This window comes from Salmo salar, chromosome 10 (genome assembly GCF_965601325.2).
Source record: "Salmo salar chromosome 10, fSalSal1, whole genome shotgun sequence".
NCBI classification, from domain to species: Eukaryota; Metazoa; Chordata; class Actinopteri; order Salmoniformes; family Salmonidae; genus Salmo; species Salmo salar.
Window position 1 is genome coordinate 40,499,140 of NC_138300.1, and position 21,426 is coordinate 40,520,565.

At 45.1% G+C, this 21,426-nt stretch overlaps 1 protein-coding gene across 2 annotated transcripts in view; it reads left to right on the forward strand.

Moving 5' to 3' along the window:
- gmds (GDP-mannose 4,6-dehydratase) overlaps nt 1-20,071 on the forward strand; it is a 234,690-nt gene extending 214,619 nt beyond the window's left edge. The window contains exons 11-12 of one of the 2 annotated variants that reach the window (XM_014123207.3): nt 18,768-18,836; nt 19,456-20,071. In XM_014123207.3, the coding sequence (XP_013978682.1) occupies nt 18,768-18,836; nt 19,456-19,518 (132 nt within the window). In that variant the 3' untranslated portion in view covers nt 19,519-20,071. The remainder of the gene's footprint in view (nt 1-18,767; nt 18,837-19,455) is intronic. The other variant, NM_001141373.1, reaches the window with a different exon arrangement.
- The last annotated feature ends 1,355 nt before the right edge of the window (nt 20,072-21,426 follow it).

Sequence of the window (21,426 nt, forward strand, 5' to 3'; positions counted from 1 at the left end):
GCGGCAAATTCAAAACAACAAAAATCTCAGAATTAAAATTCCTCAAATATACAAGTATTATACACCATTTTAAAGCTTTGCTTCTTGTTAATCCAGCCACAGTGTCTGATTTCAAAAAGGCTTTACGGCGACGGCAAACCATATGATTATATTAGGTCAGCGCCTAAACACACAAAAACACAGCCATTTTCCAGCCAAAGAGAGGAGTCACAAAAAGCAGAAATAGAGATAAAATGAATCACTAACCTTTGATGATCTTCATCAGATGACACTCATATGACTTCATGTTACACAATACATGTATGTTTTGTTCGATAAAGTTCATATTTATATCCAAAAATATCAGTTTACATTGACACGTTATGTTCAGTAATGTTTTGCCTCCAAAACATCCGGTGATTTTGCAGAGAGCCACATCAATTTACAGAAATACCCATCATAAATGTTCATGAAAATACAAGTGTTATGCATGGAACTTTAGATAAACTTCTCCTTAATGCAACCGCTGTGTCAGATTTCAAAAAAGCTTTACCGAAAAAGCAATAATCTGAGTACGGCGCTCAGACAACAAAAACATGCCAAACAATATATCCGCCATGTTGGAGTCAACAATAGTCAGAAACAGCATTATAAATATTCACTTACTTTTGATGATCTTCATCAGAATGCACTCCCAGGTATCCCAGGTCCACAATAAATGTTTGTTTTGTTCGATAAAGTCCATCCTTTATGTCCAAATACCTCCTTTTTGATCGCGCCTTCAGTTCACAAATCCAAATTCAGGACACGCATGTCAGACGAAAACTCAAACATTTCCATTACAGTTCGTAGAAACATGTCAAACGATGTATAGAATCAATCTTTAGGATGTTTTTATCGCACATCCGCAATAAAGTTTCAACCGGAGAAATCCTTTGTCTTCAGAAATGCAATGGAACTGAGGTACCTCTCACGTGAGTGTGCATGCCTGGGGCTCATGCCCTGCTGGCAGTGTTCTGACTCCAGTAGCTCTTATTCATCCCCACTTTACAGTAGAAGCCTCAAACAAGGTTCTAAAGACTGTTGACATCTAGTGGAAGCCTTAGGAAGTGCAAAATGATCCCACAGACACTGTAGTTTGGATAGGGAATTAATTGAAGTCCTACAGACCACTCTTGTTTGGATTTTTTTGTCAGGTTTTTGCCTGCCATATGAGTTCTGTTATACTCACAGACATCATTCAAACAGTTTTAGAAACTTCAGAGTGTTTTCTATCCAAATCTACTAATAATATGCATATTCTAGTTTCTGGGAGTGAGTAGCAGGCAGTTTACTCTGGGCACGTCAGTCATCCAAGCTACTCAATACTGCCACCATCCATAAGAAGTTATGATTACTCATTGTGTATATAGCCATGTTATCGTTACTCATTGTGTATATAGCCATGTTATCGTTACTCTGTTTGTATATAGCCATGTTATCGTTACTCATTGTATATATAGCCATGTTATCATTACTCATTGTGTGTATAGCCATGTTATCGTTACTCTGTTTGTATATAGCCATGTTATCGTTACTCATTGTATATATAGCCATGTTATCATTACTCATTGTGTATATAGCCATGTTATCGTTACTCATTGTGTATATAGCCATGTTATCATTACTCATTGTGTATATAGCCATGTTATCATTACTCATTGTGTGTATAGCCATGTTATCGTTACTCATTGTGTGTATAGCCATGTTATCGTTACTCATTGTGTATATAGCCATGTTATCGTTACTCATTGTGTATATAGCCATGTTATCGTTACTCATTGTGTATATAGCCATGTTATCGTTACTCATTGTGTATATAGCCATGTTATCATTACTCATTGTGTGTATAGCCATGTTATCGTTACTCATTGTGTGTATAGCCATGTTATCGTTACTCATTGTGTATATAGCCATGTTATCGTTACTCATTGTGTATATAGCCATGTTATCGTTACTCATTGTGTATATAGCCATGTTATCGTTACTCATTGTGTATATAGCCATGTTATCGTTACTCATTGTGTATATATTATTACGTGTTTTACTTTTCTATTATTTCTCTATTTGTTTTCTCTCTGCATTGTTGGGAAGGGCCCGCAAGCATTTTACTGTTAGTCTATACCTTACATTTTATTTGATTTAAATTTCACCCCTTTAGTCTGACTTTGGCTCTTTCTCATTTGTGAAAAAATCTATTCTGTCCTCGTCTCCTTTTCTGCACTTGATAGGTCAGTTATTTCAAAGGCCATGATGGATTTTTTGACAATTGAGACAGAGTCCCAGTCTCATGTTCCTCTCAGGCAGTTGGTCTCGTCTTCCTCTCAGGCAGTTGGTCTCGTCTTCCTCTCAGGCAGTTGGTCTCGTCTTCCTCTCAGGCAGTTGGTCTCGTCTTCATCTCAGGCAGTTGGTCTCGTCTTCCTCTCAGGCAGTTTGTCTCGTCTTCATCTCAGGCAGTTTGTCTCGTCTTCCTCTCAGGCAGTTGGTCTCGTCTTCCTCTCAGGCAGTTGGTCTCGTCTTCCTCTCAGGCAGTTGGTCTCGTCTTCCTCTCAGGCAGTTGGTCTCGTCTTCCTCTCAGGCAGTTGGTCTCGTCTTCCTCTCAGGCAGTTGGTCTCGTCTTCCTCTCAGGCAGTTGGTCTCGTCTTCCTCTCAGGCAGTTGGTCTCGTCTTCCTCTCAGGCAGTTGGTCTCGTCTTCCTCTCAGGCAGTTGGTCTCGTCTTCCTCTCAGGCAGTTGGTCTCGTCTTCCTCTCAGGCAGTTGGTCTCGTCTTCCTCTCAGGCAGTTGGTCTCGTCTTCCTCTCAGGCAGTTGGTCTCGTCTTCCTCTCAGGCAGTTGGTCTCGTCTTCCTCTCAGGCAGTTGGTCTCGTCTTCCTCTCAGGCAGTTGGTCTCGTCTTCCTCTCACGCAGTTGGTCTCGTCTTCCTCTCAGGCAGTTTGTCTCGTCTTCATCTCAGGCAGTTGGTCTCGTCTTCCTCTCAGGCAGTTGGTCTCGTCTTCCTCTCAGGCAGTTGGTCTCGTCTTCATCTCAGGCAGTTGGTCTCGTCTTCCTCTCAGGCAGTTGGTCTCGTCTGGCTCAGGGTTTACTGATACATAGACTACATGTTTTATGATGTCACGATGAAATTGCCCATCTCCTTTCTTTGCCTTCATCTTTTAAATGGTCATAGGGAATGGAGTGGAAAAAGAAGAGTGAGAGTCACGAGAAGACAGGAAAGGGGGGAAGGAAGGAAAGGAATTTAGGAAAGCAAGAGAGAGGTGAAGCATTGGCACTGTCTGAGTCAGATTTATAGTGGCATTTGTAACTCTGTGCCAGTTGTACTGTTTGTTTAAATGTACACATACACAGTATCCCACCATGTTATAGTATGGCAATCTTCCAACTCATTCCGTAGCAAACCCACACTCGTGAGTCTGTGTCTGTCTCTCTCTCTCTCTCGGGTGTGTGTGTGTGTGTGTGTGTGTGTGTGTGTGTGTGTGTGTGTGTGTGTGTGTGTGTGTGTGTGTGTGTGTGTGTGTGTGTGTGTACACACGTGTGTGTGTGTGTGTGTGTGTGTGTGTACAAGTGGGTGTGTGTGTGTGTACAAGTGGGTGTGTGTGTCTGTACATGCGTGTGTGTCTGTGTGTGTGTGTGTGTGTGTGTGTGGCTGGGTTTACACGTGTGTGTACACGGGGGTGTGTGTGTACACGTGTTTGTGTGTATGTGTACACGTGTGTATGTGTACACGTGTGTGTGTGTGTGTGTGTGTGTGTGTGTGTGTGTGTGTGTGTGTGTGTACATGGATGTGTGAGTGTACACGTGTGTATGTGTGTGTGTGTGTGCGCGGTGTGTGTGTGTGTGTGTGTGTGTGTACACGTGTATGTGTGTGTGTATGTGTGTCTGTTCACGGTGTGTGTGTGTGTGTGTGTGTGTGTGTGTGTGTGTGTGTGTACACGTGTCTGTGTGTGTGTATGTGTGTCTGTTCACGTGTGTGTGTGTGTGTGTGTTGTGTGTGTGTGTGTGTGTGTGTGTGTGTACACGTGTGTGTGTGTGTGTGTGTGTGTGTGTGTGTACACGTGTGTGTCTGTTCACGTGTGTGTGTGTGTGTGTGTCTGTTCACGTGTGTGTCTGTTCACGGTGTGTGTGTGTGTGTGTGTGTGTGTGTGTGTGTGTGTGTGTGTGTGTGTGTACAAGTGTGAGTGTACACACGCGTGTGTGTGTACACGCGTGTGCGTGTGTGTTAGTGTGTGTACAGGTGTGTACAGGTGTGTGTGTGTGTGTGTGTGTGTGTGGCTCATGTTTCTTGCTGTGTAATCTGAGTGTCTGAAAGAATGTGTTGAACCACGTCCGACTCCACTTCACAGTACATGCCCACGTATTATACTGTAAACAGCTGTGTTACCATACTGTGCACTATCAGATCAAACACTCTCAAACACTCAGTTAGTGTTTTAATAATGACTGGGTGTTGGTCAGTCATCTTGTATTTTGATACTGGGTTATCTGTCTCTTCCTCTCTCTCTCTCTCTACCTTCCTCTCTGTCTCTCATTCACACACACAACCTCCTTTTTTGAGAAAGTGAGGAGAGGCGCCCCAAGAATTAATTACCCAATCATGATAACGAGCCAGGGAAAGACGTTAGAGAGGTCACACCACAATTAACCCCTGCCCCTACACCCTGAACACACACACCATCAAAACCTCCTGAACTTAGGAACATTCCTCCAGCCTTAAGGCTGCTCCATCACACTGATTTTCTCTCTTTCACTCCCTCCCTACCTGCCTGCCACACTATCCCTCTCCCCTATCCTCCCCCTCTCTCTTGCTCAATTTATTTATTTTTCTCACTCAATCTTTCTCCCAGCTTGTCTGTCGTGCTGTCCTCCCTCTCTTTCTCCTTCCACAACGACTCCCTTGCTCTCCCCTCAACCCACTATTTCTCTTTGTAGACTGTATTTTGTTCTGAGCATGGCCAGTAGGGCATTTCCTCTGCAGACCAGACAGTTCACTGCCCCCCCCCCCCCCCCCCCCCCCCACGAGAGAGAGAGAAAGAGAGAATAATAGGATAATTAGAGGGAGTATACTTAAGTCCCCCCTACCTTTTCTGTCTTTCTTTCTCTCTTACCGTCTCTCGCTACACACCCTGGATGTGGCTCTCTCCCTGTTTGGGCATGATGAGTGCTGGCTGATGATTGGGGCTGATAAGATAAGGAATGCTGCTGGGAGAGGAGAGGAAACGCCTCTCAAACAGACAGGATCTTCTTAACTGAGCTGTATGGAAAACTGGAAAACCGTTCTTTCCTTTTCCCAGTGAAGTCCCCTCTTACCTCCTCTCACCTCCTCTTCCCCTCCATTCTCATTTCCCCCTCCTACCCCACCATTCTTTCCCACCTCCTCTCCCCATCCTCTCCTCCTCTTCCTCTCATGCCTCTTTTCCCCACTCAACCCAAGACTAGGGCTGAGAGAGGGGGAGGCAGGATAGGAGGAGGGGGTGAGGCAGGATAGGAGGAGGGGGGTGAGACAGGAAATGAGGAGGGGGTGAGGCAGGAGATGAGGGGGTGGGGTGAGGCAGGAGAAGAGGAGGTGGGGTGAGGCAGGAGAAGAGGAGGGGGTGAGGCAAGAGAGGAGTAGGGGGTGAGGCAGGAAGAGTAGGGGGTGAGGCAGGAGAAGAGTAGGGGGTGAGGCAGGAGGAGAGTAGGGGGTGAGGCAGGAGGAGAAGAGAGGGCTGGAGCAGGAGAAGAGGGTGGGTGAGGCAGGAGGAGAAGAGAGGGCTGGAGCAGGAGAAGAGGGTGGGTGAGGCAGGAGATGAGGAGGGGGTGAGGCAGGAGATGAGGAGGGGGTGAGGCAGGAGATGAGGAGGGGGGTGAGGCAGGAGAGGAGGAGGGGTGAGGCAGGAGAGGAGGAGGGGTGAGGCAGGAGAGGAGGAGGGGTGAGGCAAGAGAGGAAGAGGTGGGTGAGGCAGGAGAAGAGTAGGGGGTGAGGCAGGAGGAGAGGAGAGGGCTGGAGCAGGAGAAGAGTAGGGGGTGAGGCAGGAGAAGAGTAGGGGGTGAGGCAGGAGAAGAGGAAGGGCTGGAGCAGGAGAAGAGAGGGTGAGGCAGGAGATGAGGAGGAGGGTGAGGCAGGAGAAGAGGACGGCTTTTGGCAGGAGAAGAGGAGGTGAGTGAGGCAGGAGAAGAGGATGGGGTATGGCAGGAGAAGAGGATGGGGTATGGCAGGAGAAGAGGAGAGGGTATGGCAGGAGAAGAGGAGAGGGTATGGCAGGAGAAGAGAGGGCTGGAGCAGGAGAAGAGGAGGGGGTGAGACAGGAAGAAGGGGAGAGGGCTGGAGCAGGAGGAGGGGAGTGAGGCAGGAGAAGAGGAGAGGGTATGGCAGGAGAGAGGAGGGGAGTGAGGCAGGAGAAGAGGAGAGGGTATGGCAGGAGAGAGGAGGGGAGTGAGGCAGGAGAAGAGGAGGAAAGTGAGGCAGGAGAAGAGGACGGGGTATGGCAGGAGAAGAGGAGAGAGGAGGGGAGTATGGCAGGAGAAGAGGAGGGGAGTGAGGCAGGAGAAGAGGATCGAGGAGGGGAGTATGGCAGGAGAAGAGGAGGGGAGTGAGGCAGGAGAAGAGGAGGGGGTGAGACAGGAAAAAGGGGAGTGAGGCAGGAGAAGAGGAGAGGGTATGGCAGGAGAGAGGAGGGGAGTGAGGCAGGAGAAGAGGAGAGGGTATGGCAGGAGAGAGGAGGGGAGTGAGGCAGGAGAAGAGGAGGAAAGTGAGGAAGGAGAAGAGGACGGGGTATGGCAGGAGAATAGGAGAGAGGAGGGGAGTATGGCAGGAGAAGAGGAGGGGAGTGAGGCAGGAGAAGAGGAGGGGAGTGAGGCAGGAGAAGAGGAGGGGAGTGAGGCAGGAGAAGAGGAGGGGAGTGAGGCAGGAGAAGAGGAGGTGGGTGAGGCAGGAGAAGAAGATAGGGTATGTCAGGAGAAGAGGAGGGGAGTGAGGCAGGAGAAGAGGAGGGGGGTGAGGCAGGAGAAGAGAAGGGTATGGCAGGAGAAGAGGAGGGGAGTGAGGCAGGAGAAGAGGACGGGGTATGGCAGGAGAAGAGGAGAGGGTATGGCAGGAGAAGAGGAGAGGGTATGGCGGGAGAAGAGGAGGGGGTGAGACAGGAGAAGAGGATGGGGTATGGCAGGAGAAGTTGAGGGGGGTGAGGCAGGAGAAGGGGGGGTGAGGCAGGAGAAGAGAAGAGGAGAGGGCTGGAGCAGGAGAAGTGGAGGGGAGTGAGGCAGGAGAAGGGGAGGGGAGTGAGGCAGGAGAAGGGGAGGGGAGTGAGGCAGGAGAAGGGGAGGGGGTGAGGCAGGAGAAGAGGACAGGGAGTGAGGCAGGAGAAGAGGATGTGGAATGAGGCAGGAGAAGAGGACGGGGAGTGAGGCAGGAGAAGAGGACGGGGAGTGAGGCAGGAGAAGAGGACGGGGAGTGAGGCAGGAGAAGAGGACGGGGAATGAGGCAAAAGAAGAGGATGTGGAATGAGGCAGGAGAAGAGGATGTGGAATGAGGCAGGAGAAGAGGATGGGGAATGAGGCAGGAGAAGAGGATGGGGAATGAGGCAGGAGAAGCGGATGGGGAATGAGGCAGGAGAAGAGGATGGGGAATGAGGCAGGAGAAGAGGATGGGGAATGAGGCAGGAGAAGAGGATGGGGAATGAGGCAGGAGAAGAGGATGGGGAATGAGGCAGGAGAAGAGGAGGGGAGTGAGGCAGGAGAAGAGGACGGGGTATGGCAGAAGGGAAGGGGGGACAGTTCAAAATGCAATGACCCAGGATGAACGGGCATGCCCGCTCAAGCCTTTTCCTCTCTCTCTCACACACACACACACCTCTCGCACAGAGTGTATCCAAATGGTCTGTGTAAAATCCATGCATTCCATTGGTTAAAGAGCTCCTCAACTATTCCTCTGCAGAAAGATAAAGAGTGTGTGTGATTCACTATCCTTGTGAGGACCAGAACAGTTTGCTGGTTTGGGAAAATGGGATTTTGAATGGGAATCAATTGTGTGTTCCCACAAGGTTAGTTAAACAAGACTGTGTGTATGTGCTAGTATTAGTGCTACAGGAGGAGTACAGAGACTAATAGCAGCAGTAAATCCTGTGGAGTTAAGAGCAGTAGACAGCAGAAGGCTGTGTTGATCTCTAGTGGAACCACCTCACTTTACCCCTTACTTCAGCCCTGAAGAATACCCCCAGCACCCCAATGGCCTGCACTCCATCATAGTGTGTGTGCATGTGCACAAACAGTCATTTGCAACCCATTCCTCTTTGTGACACACACACACACACACACACCACACACACCACACACACACACACACACACACACACACACACACACACACACACACACACACACGGGTGGCTGTAAGGGCATTTGCCTCAGCTGCCCTAGCCCTCACTTCTCTGTGACGTCTTTGCCAAAGGAGGTGTGTGAATGGAGGTTAGTATGTAGTCTATATGGTATGTATTGGTGTATGTGTATATGAGGGCTAAGGGGTGAGTGGAGATGGAGCTCGTGATAACATGGGCCAAGGCAGGCCAGCTTCACAACACACACATAAATAAACAAACTTGACTTAGAAAGCATAGGATCAATGCTTCAGAAATGACAGGGGGAAATGGAACGATAATATAGACCTGTAGGATCCAGACATTCAGAGAAACATAAGAGCATTAATGTTGCGCTAACCTCAGAACAGTAACAGAAGTTGTATATCTGTTCTATTTATATCTAGACACAAATACAATGTTTATTAGCACGAGTGCTATCAGAATCCAATCAGAACACTATCAAAATGCTATTAAAATCAAATAAAATGTATTTATAAAGCCCATTTTACATCAGCAGATGTAACAAAATGCTTATACAGAAAACCCAAACAGCAAGCAATGCAGATGTAGAAGCGTGGTGGCTAGGAAAAACTCCCTAGAAAGGCAGGAACCTAGGAAGAAACCTAGAGAGGAACCAGGGTCTGAGAGGTGGCCAGTCCTCTTCCGGGTGGAGATTATAACAGTACATGGCCAAGATGTTCAAACATTCATAGATGACCAGCAGGGTCAAATAATAATCACAGTGGTTATAGATGGTGCAACAGGTCAGCACCTCAGGAGTAAATGTCAGTTGGCTTTTCATAGCCGAGCATTCAGAGGTCCAGACAGCAGGTGCGGTAGAGAGGGAGAGAGAGGGTCGAAAACAGCAGGTCCGGGACAAGGTAGCACGTCCGGTGAACAGGTCAGGGTTCCATCTCCTCAGGCAGAACAGTTGAAACTGGAGCAGCAGCATGACAAGGTAGCACGTCCGGTGAACAGGTCAGGGTTCCATCTCCACAGGCAGAACTGTTGAAACTGGAGCAGCAGCACGACACGGTGGACTGGGGATGGGGACAGCCAGGAGTCGTCAGGCCAGGTAGTTCTGAGGCATGGTCCTAGAGCTGTAACCCCACCCACTTTGCCTAAGCACAGCCCCCACACCACTAGAGGGATAGTAACAGACCACCAACTTACAAGGCTGAGTATAGCCCATGAAGATCTCCTCCACCGCAAGCCCGAGGGGGCGCAAAACTGGACAGGAAGATCACGTCAGTGACTCAACCCACCCAAGTCGAGTATAGCGAATAAAGCCTGCTACGACGTTATGCACCCCTCCTAGGTACGGCATGGGAGAACACTAGTAAGCCAATGACTCAACCCCCGCAATAGGGTCAGAGCCAGAGAATCCCAGTGGAGAGAGGAGCCAGCCATGCAGAGACAGCCAGGGCGGTTCGTCACTCCAGTGCCTTACCATTCACCTTTGCACCCCTAGGCCAGACTACACTAAATCATAGTACCTACTGATGAGATGAGTCTTCAGTAGACTTAAAAGTCGAGACCGAGTCTGCGTCTCTGATGGATAGGCAGACCATTCCATAAAAATGGAGCTCTATAAGAGAAAGCCCTGCCTCCAGCTGTTTTCTTCAAAATTTTAGGGACAATAAGGAGGTATACGTCTTGTGATCGTAGCGTACGTGTAGGTATGTACGGCAGTATCAAATCAGAGAGATAGGTAGGAGCAAGTCTATTTAATGCTTTGTAAGTTAGCAATAAAACCTAGAAATCCTAGCCTTAACAGGAAACCAGTGTAGAGAGGCACTGGAGTGATATGATTGAATTTGTTGGTTCTAGTCAAGATTCTAGCAGATGTATTTAGCACTAACTGAAGTTTATTTAGTGCTTTATCTGGGTAGCCGAAGAATAGCGCATTGCAGTAGTGTAATCTAGAAGTGACAAAAGCATGGGTAAGCTTTTATGCATCATTTTTGGACAAAAAGTTTGAAGAAAATATGGAAGCTAGAAAAAGCTGCACTTGAAATATTCTTTATGTTCATCAAAAGAGAGATCAGGGTCCAGAGTAACGCTGAGGTCCTTCACAGTTTTATTTGAGACGACTGTACAACCATCAAGATTAATTGTCAGATCAAACAGCAGATCTCTTTGTTTCTTGGGACGTAGAACTAGCATCTCTGTTTGGTCCGAGTTTAAAAGTAAAATGTTTGCTTCCATCCACTTCCTTATGTCTGAAACATACGCTTCCAAGGTAGGCAATTTTGGGGCTTCACCATGTTTCATCAAAATGTACAGCTGTGTGTCGTCCGCATAGCAGTGAAAGTTTACATTTTGTTTTTCCAAATGACATCACCAAGAGGTAGAATATATAATGAAAACAATAGTGGGCCTAAAACGGAACCTTGAGGAACACCGAAACTTCCCATTGATTTGTCAGAGGACGAACTGATATCTTTCCAACAGATATCTTTCTGACAGATAAGATCTAAACCAGGCAAAAACTTGTCCGTGTAGACCAATTAGAGTTTCCAATCTCTTCAAAAGAATGTGGTGATCGACTGTGTCAAAAGCGGGACTTAGGTCGAGGAGCACGAGGACAGATTCAGAGCCTTAGTCTGATGCCATTAAAAGGTGATTCACCACCTTCACGAGTGCAGTCTCAGTACTATGATGGGGTCTAAAACCTGACCGGAGCGTTTTGTATACATTATTTGTCTTGAGAGGAATGGGAGATTCGATATATGCCGATTATTATTGTAATTTTTTTTATTATGGGTCAAGGTTTGGCTTTTTCAGGAGAGGCTTTATTACTGCCACTTTTAGTGAGTTTGGTACACATCCGGTGGATAGAGAGCCATTTATTATGTTCAACATAGGAGGGCCAAGCACAGGAAGTATCTCTTTCAGTAGTTTAGTTGGAATAGGGTCCAGTAGGCAGCTGGAAGGTTTAGAGGCCATGACCATCTTCGTGAATGTGTTGATAGAGACAGGATTTAAAAACTTTGGTATCTCCATTGATCCTTGGTCCTGGTAGGTCTGTGTAGTGCTGAAGTGAAGGCCATCCTCACTTGGGGAAGGCTGTTTTTTAGTTAGCTTTGCGACAGTATCAAAAATATATTTTGAATTGTTTCTATTCTCCTCAATTAGGTTGGAAAAGTAGGCTCATTGCGCAGCAGTGAGGGCTCAATATCGCACGGTAGTCGGAAGACTTCCAGTTTGGTGTAGCGCCATTTACATTCCAATTTTCTAGAAGCTTGCTTCAGGGCTTGGTTATTTTCTGTATACCAGGGAGCAAATTTCTTGTGACAAATGTTTTTTGTTTTTAGAGGTGCGACTGCATCTAGGGTTTTACGCAAGGTTAAATGTAGATCCTTGGTTAGGTGGTTAACTGATGGGGGGGGTCAATTGAAATTTGCTATCGTAAATGTTAGCAACACCTCCGCCTTTGCGGATGCGCGGGGAATATGGTCACTGCTGTAACCTGGAGGAGAGTTCTCATTTAACACAGTAAATTAATCTGGCTTGAGCCATGTTTCAGTCAGGCCAATCACATCAAGGTTATGATCAGTGTTTAGTTCATTGACTATGACTGCCTTAGAAGTGAGGGATGTAACATTAAGTAGTCCTATTTTGAGATGTGAGATATTATAACATACTTTAAATAACGACAGGAATGGAGGATGTCTTTATTCCAGTGAATTTTCTAGGGCGAACACCGCCATGTTTAGTTTTGCCAGACCTATATAAAGGCACGGACACGGTGACAATGGGGAAGCGAGCGCTGTGCTGGCTGTGCTAGTGGCAGACTCCATCAAGCTGGCAGGCAGGCTAACAGGGTGCAGGCCAGGCAACAGGCTATCTCATTGTGGAGCTAGAGGAGTTAGAGCCATGTTCATGTTGGTAGATAAGATGAGAGCACCCCTCCAGCTAGGATGGAGTCCGTCACTCCTCAGCGGGCCAGGCTTGGTCCTGTTTGTGTGTGAGTCCCAGAAAGAAGGCCAATTGTCTACATATTCAATCTTTTTGGAGGGGCAGAAAACAGTTTTCAATCAGCGATTGAGTTGTGAGACTCAATGTGTGTTGTAGAGCTCAACACTCCCCCTAACAGAGACAATTACTCCATGTCGACACGTCTATTAGAATAATTTTATCAGAATATAGAGGAACATAGAGGTCCAAGTGTCAAAAGCAGTCCCAAACTCTGGTCCCGCCGTGCACGAACATTACTGAAATTACACATCAATTAAGATGAGAGCAGAATGCCACTTTCTCCCTCTCTCTCATCCTTTCTCTCTTCCTCTGTTTTTCTCCTTTTGATCTTGTGGTTGAGAAGAATTTTGTTTAAATAGGGGAAATCATGTCTGCTTTGATATAACAACAAAAAATCTGAAACAACCTGGGGCTGATAGACATGTTACATACAGACAAGACCAACAAAGTATCTGACAAACATGCATATTGAGGAGACAGATGCACACTTACAATAAGGAGACAAACACACTTCAACTCTCTCTTTCTCTCACTCCATCGCTCTCTCCCTCTCCCAGAGCATTCTGCTGACTCTAGGAATTATGATCTGTTTCCCATCCTCAGGAATAATAGAATGCAGGAACAGAACAAGGCCCCTCTATTTGTGTCACCCCCTCTCAGTAACATTGCTTTAATATAGCCACATAATTGTTCTTCCTCATGATGCCATCTATTTTGTGTTGTGCACCAAGCCCTCCTGCAGCAAAGCACCCCCACAACATGATGCTGCCACCCCCGTGCTTCACGGATGGGATGGTGTTCTTCGGCTTGCAAGCCTCCCCCTTTTTCCTCCAAACATAACGATGGTCATTATAGCGTAACCGTTCTATTTTTGTTTCATCAGACCAGAGGACATTTCTCCAAAAAGTACGATCTTTGTCCTCATGTGCAGTTGCAAACCGAAGTCTCGCTTTTTATTGGCGGTTTTGGAGCAGTGGCTTCTTCCTTGCTGAGCGGCCTTTCAGGTTATGTCGATATAGGACTCGTTTTACTGTGGATATAGGTACTTGTGTACCTGTTTCCTCCAGCATCTTCACAAGGTCCTTTTCTGTTGTTCTGGGTTTGATTTGCACTTTTCGCACCAAAGTACATTCATCTCTAGGAGACAGAACGCGTCTCCTTCCTGAGCGGTATGACGGCTGCGTGGTTCCATGGTGTTTATACTTGCATGCTATTGTTTGTACAGATGAACGTGGTACCTTCAGGCGTTTGGAAATTAGTCCCAAGGATGAACCCGACTTGTGGAGGTCTACAATCTTTTTTCTGAGGTCTTGGCTGATTTCTTTTGATTTTCCCATGATGTCAAGCAAAGAGGCACTGAGTTTGAAGGTAGGCCTTGAAATACATCCACAGGTACACCTCCAATTGACTCAAATTATGTCAATTAGCCTATCAGAAGCTTTTAAAGCCATGACATCATTTTCTGGAATTTTCCAAGCTGTTTAAAGGCACAGTCAACTTAGTGCATGTAAACTTCTGACCCACTGGAATAGTGATACAGTGAATTATAAGTGAAATAATCTGTCTGTAAACACTTGTTGGAAAAATTACTTGTGTCATGCACAAAGTAGATGTCCTAACCGAGTTGCCAAAACTATAGTTTGTTTACAAGAAATTTGTGGAGTGGTTGAAAAACAAGTTTTAATGATTCCAACCTAAGTGTATGTAAACTTCCAACTTCAACTGTATGTGTATGTGTATATATACTTCAAAAATATATAGTATTATCTGAAGGTTAGTTATACTATTTTGATATTGATAACTGCACTGTTGGTTAGATCATGCAAGTTAAGCATTCCAATGTACTTGTGCATGTGACAATAACAATTGAACGTGTGTACATGTTCATTTCTAAACTTTTTCAAATCTCATACGCACCACACACATACACACCACACGTTTGGCTGGCTTCGCTATCAATCTTGCCCCCTCTCTCCCTGTGCTGGTTATCTTGACAGTAAGTACTTCACATATACAAATCTCCTTGGAGCTGAAGGGCAGGCAGAATGCTTAGCGGTGGCGTTGGGGCACTTAGTGCGATCTGCTGCTAGCCTCCACTCTGCTCCTCAAGAGTGTTTAGAGTGTGTCCTCAACCACCTAAATATTTATCACACAGCTCCCCCAGGAATTTTAATGAGCACTGATGGAGAACAATCATCATTGGGGGGGTGAAGGAAGGGAGAGAGACTGGTCTCTTTCGTTGTTAATCAATATTTTGCGTTAATAGTTTTACTCACTCAGAGTTCAAATTATAGATACAGCTCCCAACTTATGTGTTATTCCTCCTTCTCTCATATATAAATATACATTACGCTTCTAAGTGTGTGTGTGTGTGTGTGTGTGTGTGTGTGTGTGTGTGTGTGTGTGTGTGTGTGTGTGTGTGTGTGTGTGTGTGTGTGTGTGTGTGTGTGTGTGTGTGTGTGTGTGTGTGTGTGTGTGTGTGTGTGTGTGTGTGTGTGTGTGTGTGTGAGTGTCAGGGACAAGGGCAGGGCCACTCTTTAGAGTTCAGTACCCACGTTGTGTGTCGGCTGAGCCTCACAGGGAGACGGCGGAAGAAACCTGTGATATAACTCACACACACACAGAAATACACACACACAGACAGGAACTCTCCATCTCTCAGTGGTAGGATCCTGACCTTTTTATGGGAGTGGCTAATACTGTCTAGAAGTCCTGGGGAGAAACCAGCAGGCTCTTTCTCCCTCTCTGTTTCACTATTTTCTCTTTTCTTCCCAGGCTTTGTCTTTCTTGTTCTAGAATCTGGGAGTATGTTAATGTGGGCAAAGAAAAAGAGAGGGAGGGATGTGGGTAGAGAAGTGACCAGTGAGAGGAAGAGAGGAATGAAAAGATGTGCGTACCTGGACCGGCTCTCTCATTCCTTCCCCGTCTTTCTCACACCTGGACCAGAACACTAACAAACCATTTTCTCAAACACACACACTCAGTCTTCGTCTGTGTGACCTTACAAAGGGCAAAGGTTTCTGGGAAATCATGTCTGTCCTTGAGACAGCTGAGGCTGTGGGGTCCAGACTTACTGAGTTGAACTACTGCTGTCTCATTGCTGCTACTGTTTGATGTCTGTATCCATCCTCATGTCCATGGTCATACAAATACCAGAAGCACTACCAATGGCCTCTCCAAACCACATCAGATCCTCAGAGCCTGTCCCCTGTGAGTGTTTCTGCGTGAGAGAGAGGGAAAGAGAGAGAGAGGTCTCTATGAGGATGTTGAACTTTCTTTCCCTTCAATGGCTCGAAGAGCTCTTTGGCTATGGTTGGGATGTGTTTGTAGTGTTCTCTCTCTCTGCTGTGTGAAAGGGTTGCTGTGATTTATTGACAGGACTTTCAGTGATACTGGAATTCCTTAGCGTTACATGCCAACTCAGAGTGCCTTAATCACCTGTGGGCTTTATCGACCGTGATCACATTCAGAGAGAGTGGTTTACACCTTTAATGGTAGAAAGGAAGAGGGGAAGGAGGATTCAGGTGGTGATGACGATGATGTTGATGATGGTTTGGCAACTGTGGCAATGAGGTTATTCAGGATGTAGTGGGATGTGATATCAGTGGTGTTGTTGCTGCTCCTGGCTACCTGAAGAGAAAGGGAAAACGGTTTCATCAGCACTTCCATATACTCAGAGGAAACATCCATTTCTCTCGGTGTCTCTGGATTCACCTCAGACGTAAATTAACATTTATTGATACTTGTGTTGCCTGGGAAAGCAACATTGCCTATAGGGATCAGGTATACAGTCAGTTTATGTCATCGTTGTGTCTCTCCCTATGTGATCCCTCTTCTGCGACCATCGCAACTTGACACACACTACCCATGATGCATGGCGTGGTTTATGGACTGTGAACAGATCATGGTCGGATCGCATCCTGTGGATGCGTGTGATATAGCTTTAAGCCCCTACAGATGTAATATTTACTCAAATCTTCTCTCTTCAGAGAGCAATCCACTCAACATAGCAAATTTTCTAGAATCCATTTCTGTTATCATTGTTGCATATTTCCAGACATGTGGAGAATACTATTTTAAACAGGATATACCACGACCTTGGATTCTGTTCCAAATCAGATCCATATGAAGATTATATTGTTCCCCATCTGTTAGCAGTTCTTGTTGAATAATTCAGTACATACTCTGTCAGTTAGGGGTGAGTTGACTCTGTTCTAGTTAGGTTTTAAATCTCTGAGCAGGTTTAATTGTGTGTGTGTGTGTGTGTGTGTGTGTGTGTGTGTGTGTGTGTGTGTGTGTGTGTGTGATCCCTCACGTGTGATATCCACCAGGTATAAAATGACTCATAGTAGATGATCTGGATTTTGAGCAGGACTCTTTGTTATGTGGGAGTACTGAAATGAAAGTGTGTTCTATCTATGGTCTTCAGTGTGCTAGGACTTGACAGGTCTTTATCAGTATAAATACACTGTATTCCAGGTCTTATAAATAGATGGACATCTGACAACTGACCAATCATAGAAATGCAGGAACAGGAAGTGTACCTCACCTCAGTCAGCTATGTTGATAGGAGAGGGTAATGTTGTCATGGTGAGGTGGGGCATAAGATGATTCTGTATGGATAGTAGTACTCAGCAGTGCTATCTCTGGCCACATACTGCCACTGCATGGAATATTATAGTCAGTCCATGGTAGGAGCTGGGATTCCATTAGGTCTTTTCCCTCTTTATTCACTATTTATACATTCAGCATTATTTTGCTCTGAACCCAACATTGCTGTAAGAATTGTTGCATAATGCAATTTCACTTTAATATGCCTTATTTGAGAATTTTGTTTCACCTATTATTTTCATTGAGGAATGTTTGTTCTAGACACATGTTTATTTGTGTTATAACAGATAACAGGCTGGTTATAAAGTGTTTAAGTAGGCTTCGAGAGCTTTTTAACATTAGAAATGAGCTGAGGCGAACTCACCTTGAAACCCCTTTATTGGGGACAAAAACACCTGATATTAATTTCACTTTCGAAATGTTCTCATATAAAAATGTAACATAATTAATGTACTTATGGAGTCACTCCATTAATAACTCCTATAATGAATATAATGATATAACTTTATATAATTGACGTCCATTGCTGTAGTAATGATTCTGTAAATATGGCTGTTTATAGGCCTGGAACAGAACTGAATGTCAGTAATGTAGCGTAGAACTACAAATGGATTTAGTCAACTGACTACTAAAGGAGGGACGAGCTTTTGTCTGATGGCTGATTTAAAGACTGTACTAATAAAAACATTTAAAAAATGCACTTGAAGATTGATTGGAGGTTGCATTTCAAATAAGAATAACACATGAAAAACGTTTTGTAGTTAACTTTAATCAACTGCAACAAAGATTGTGCATTTGCGTGTGTGCGTGCGTGCGTGTGTGCGTGTGTGTGTGTGTGCGTGTGTGCGTGTGTGCGTGTGTGTGTGCGTGTGTGCGTGCGTGCGTGCGTGCGTGCGTGTGTGTGCGTGCGTGCGTGCGTGTGTGTGTGTGAGCCAGTGTGATTGAGGGCTGTGGAGCAGCTCAGAGATGTGGGTCCCTGTTCTGTAAAGGCTGAAGTAGCACCAGGCTAGGCTAATGCTGCTGTAGCGTTCCTCTGTAATAAGATCACCCAGAAACAGACATTTTCAAATGTTTTAGTGTCAGATAGAAAAGGAGCTCTCTGCCTTTATAAGTTCACATCTCTATTCAGCCATGGACATGAGCACATCGGGAGTAACTGATACGTACTCTCCTTCTACTGAAAGAAATATGTAGCTAACCACTAAATCAACTGTAGAAATCTTGACAGTGAGTATGACAACGTAACAGGGTTGTTCAAGAAACTTGTGTACGGTTCAAAGATACGTATAGATTTTTAGGATAACAAATTGCTGACTGTTTAACTGAGGGAGAGAAGTGACAAAATGATAATGAGAGAGAGCGAGAGGTATTTGTCAGGCTCTATCTTTGGTGGTCTCAGACAGGGTCTCAGTGGATTGTGAACCCAGTGCAGAACACAAAAGGGAAACAGAGGAGAGATGGGGATGAGGGAGGAAGGAGGTTACACCACCGGAGTCCCACAATTCATCACGCTCTGGCACCCTCTGGATGAGAGAGGAGGAGTCTGGGATTGATGGCCAGTGAGACTTTGTGACCTCCCTTTCCCCTAGAGGGGATACTGACCGGGGGTGGTGTGTGTGTGTGTGTGTGTGTGTGTGTGTGTGTGTGTGTGTGTGTGTGTGTGTGTGTGTGTGTGTGTGTGTGTACTGTAACAAAGTGTACTGTATCAACTGTATTCTACTGTTTCTACTGTAATCTACTGTTTTTGCTGAACTCTGACTGTAAAATTACCCCATTCTAAACACCATTCTCTAGTGGCCATGAAAGATGAGTTGTTTTTGTTTCTCCCAGGAATACCTGCAAGGTGATAGCACCAAGGCACTGACAAAGTTAGGCTGGAAAGCAAAGATCACTTTTGAGGTGGGTGTTGCACTTTACTCTGCGTGTGTGCTTGCGTGCACGTGTGCTTGCGTGCGTGTGTGTGCGGGTTTGTGTGTGTGCAGGTTTGTGTGCGCATAACCCATGGTGGAACTGGAGATGCACAGCATGCTGGTCTTCTTCGATGACAGTCTTCCCAGCCAGCTTCTCCACTCCTCTTGTGTTGTCAGTAAACACAACATAAATTGGAAAGTTAAGCAGCTTCTTAAGTAGCTAAACTAATGCTTTATAACGTGTTATAATCATATACTGTACAAGCCTTATATGAGCAATAATAAGTAGGTTAAGTGTGATTGAACAAGCCAAGTTGGACTAATCTCCCACTTACCAACCACAGTACATCAACATGACTGAATAAAGAGACCGCAGTCCTCTCAACAGATTTCATGTATACAACACATTTTGTTTCTCCATTATTTCCATATTTTTTGTCTTAGTGATTTTTCGATTCAGACCAATCATTTTATTAGGTTAACCGATTTCCCTGAATCTATACAAATTGTTTGATTACCAGTGTTTGGAAATGAATATTTAGGCTGCTATGTTAGGTTTAGAGTAGACAATATCTGTGTCTAAACTAAACCTCTATTTGACTTTTTAGGAACTGGTGAAAGAGATGGTTGATGCTGACATCCATCTCATGAAGAATAACCCTAACGCATAAAAGCACACGCTGTGGACCCACTCCTGACCAGAGTGCTCTGTGACTGAACAGTCGCTCCAAGCGGTGAAAAGAATATAAAACTAGTCTAGATCATTTTTTTTCATCACTTTGCTGTCCCAAACGAAGTTACTCCGTCTGTTTTTTTGCCTTATGCTATGGGGAGGGAAGATTATTCGATGCCTTTTAAATAATGCCATTCCTTATTTTTGTTTTTAATCTTAATATAATTTTTCTCACTGATCATGATTTAGTAGCCTATATGGTGATTGGACTTTGAATTGTTTTTATTAGACACTGTCTCTGGACAATATGGGATTGTATTGTTGTCTTGTGTTTGTTTGTTTTAATCGCCTGGCATATAGGTAACAGGTTGCAGTTTGTCCTTTTAGAAATAAATGAAGTATAACTTTAATTATTTGTTATTGTAAGATGACCAACAAATATGTTTTAGATGTTATTCAGCATTTGTGAAATGTTTTGTATTCCCATCTGACATATTTAATTCAGAATATAAACATTTTGGTACAATAAAACTTGTTCTTTTGATACATTAGTTGCCCCTACATATGTGATTATTTTCTTGACTTTTCATACACAATCTTCTGCTCTTCTCCCCTTAATATACGTTGTTTGTTATAAATGTATTGATAATTACATAGACACATAGCACCACATATAATATATGTAGCCTAAATAACATAATTGTGACTATTTATAAAGATAGGCTATTTTATGTCACCCAATTGGCACTGCATAATCTCCCCGCCATTATTCCACAAAAATGTGTCTAGACTGGAGGATACGTGTACAATGTGTACCTTATAAATAGGGGAAAAATGTTATACCTTTGGTTAAATCTTGTAAAAGGTATTTTAGAGGTAAAAGCTCAAGTTTGAGTCGAGTCAGAAGACTAGAGTAATGTTGTCTGAGAGGTTGCTCAGAGGTCGCGTGAGCCTCAGCCCCTGTCATTTCCCTTCCCTCCTCGCGCTCAGCTCTCCTTGGTTTGCCCCGCGAGCACACTAACCCTGTTCATTCCTCAGGAAATACGCTTCCTCCAGCCTGGATCCCATTCCTGCAGAATGTGTCTCAATCTAGACATTCTGACTATGTGCCCAGTCCAAGCCCATTTCGCTCTGGAGGCTGCCTCTACTCTGCATAAAGACCTCTGTCGTTTTGTCTCTGACTTCTGCTGGAATATGAACCGCTAACCTCGAACCTCTGTGTTCTAGAGGCCAAGAGACGTCCCACCATACTTTACTTTAATGGTTTGTAAAATAGTTTTGTTACAGAACAATAGCTTAGAAAGGAAGTTAGGTTGTTACCGAGCCTATATCTTAATGGTCATGGAATCAACATCCTGACTTTAAAAGATTATAGCCCCAGAAATGTATCAGTTGTGTAGGCCTATATATTATATGAATCAAATGAAAACCGTCGTGGGATCTTTTTATGAAAAATCCGTTTGACATTTTAAATGGAAAATGGAGGGTTTCAAAGTAGGTTTGCGAACAGGGAACAAAAAGGGTGGGTTTGCCTGCCTCTCTTTTTTCTTAAAGACAACACCTAGAACATTGCAGTTTGACCGTCGGAGACAGCGCTGCATCTGTGTGGACTTATAATTGGTAACAGATGGCGCTTTGAGGTTGGCCCTGGAACCCGGGTGCGAGCGAAAACACACCAGTTTCCACTGTGCCAGGTCTCCTCCTCGCGCCCACCGACCAGCCGCACACAGGTGCACGGGCCCAGTCGCGCGCCGCCACTAACTGCAGCCCTGTGCTGCTCTAGGCTCAGCTTTCAGAACGCACGGGAACAGAATGCAGGCACCCACTTCCAGGCGTAAGTTACTACAGAGAAGAACGAGAAAGGAGAGGAGTGTGTGCCACCACAGTTTGGCTATGAAAAGCTAAA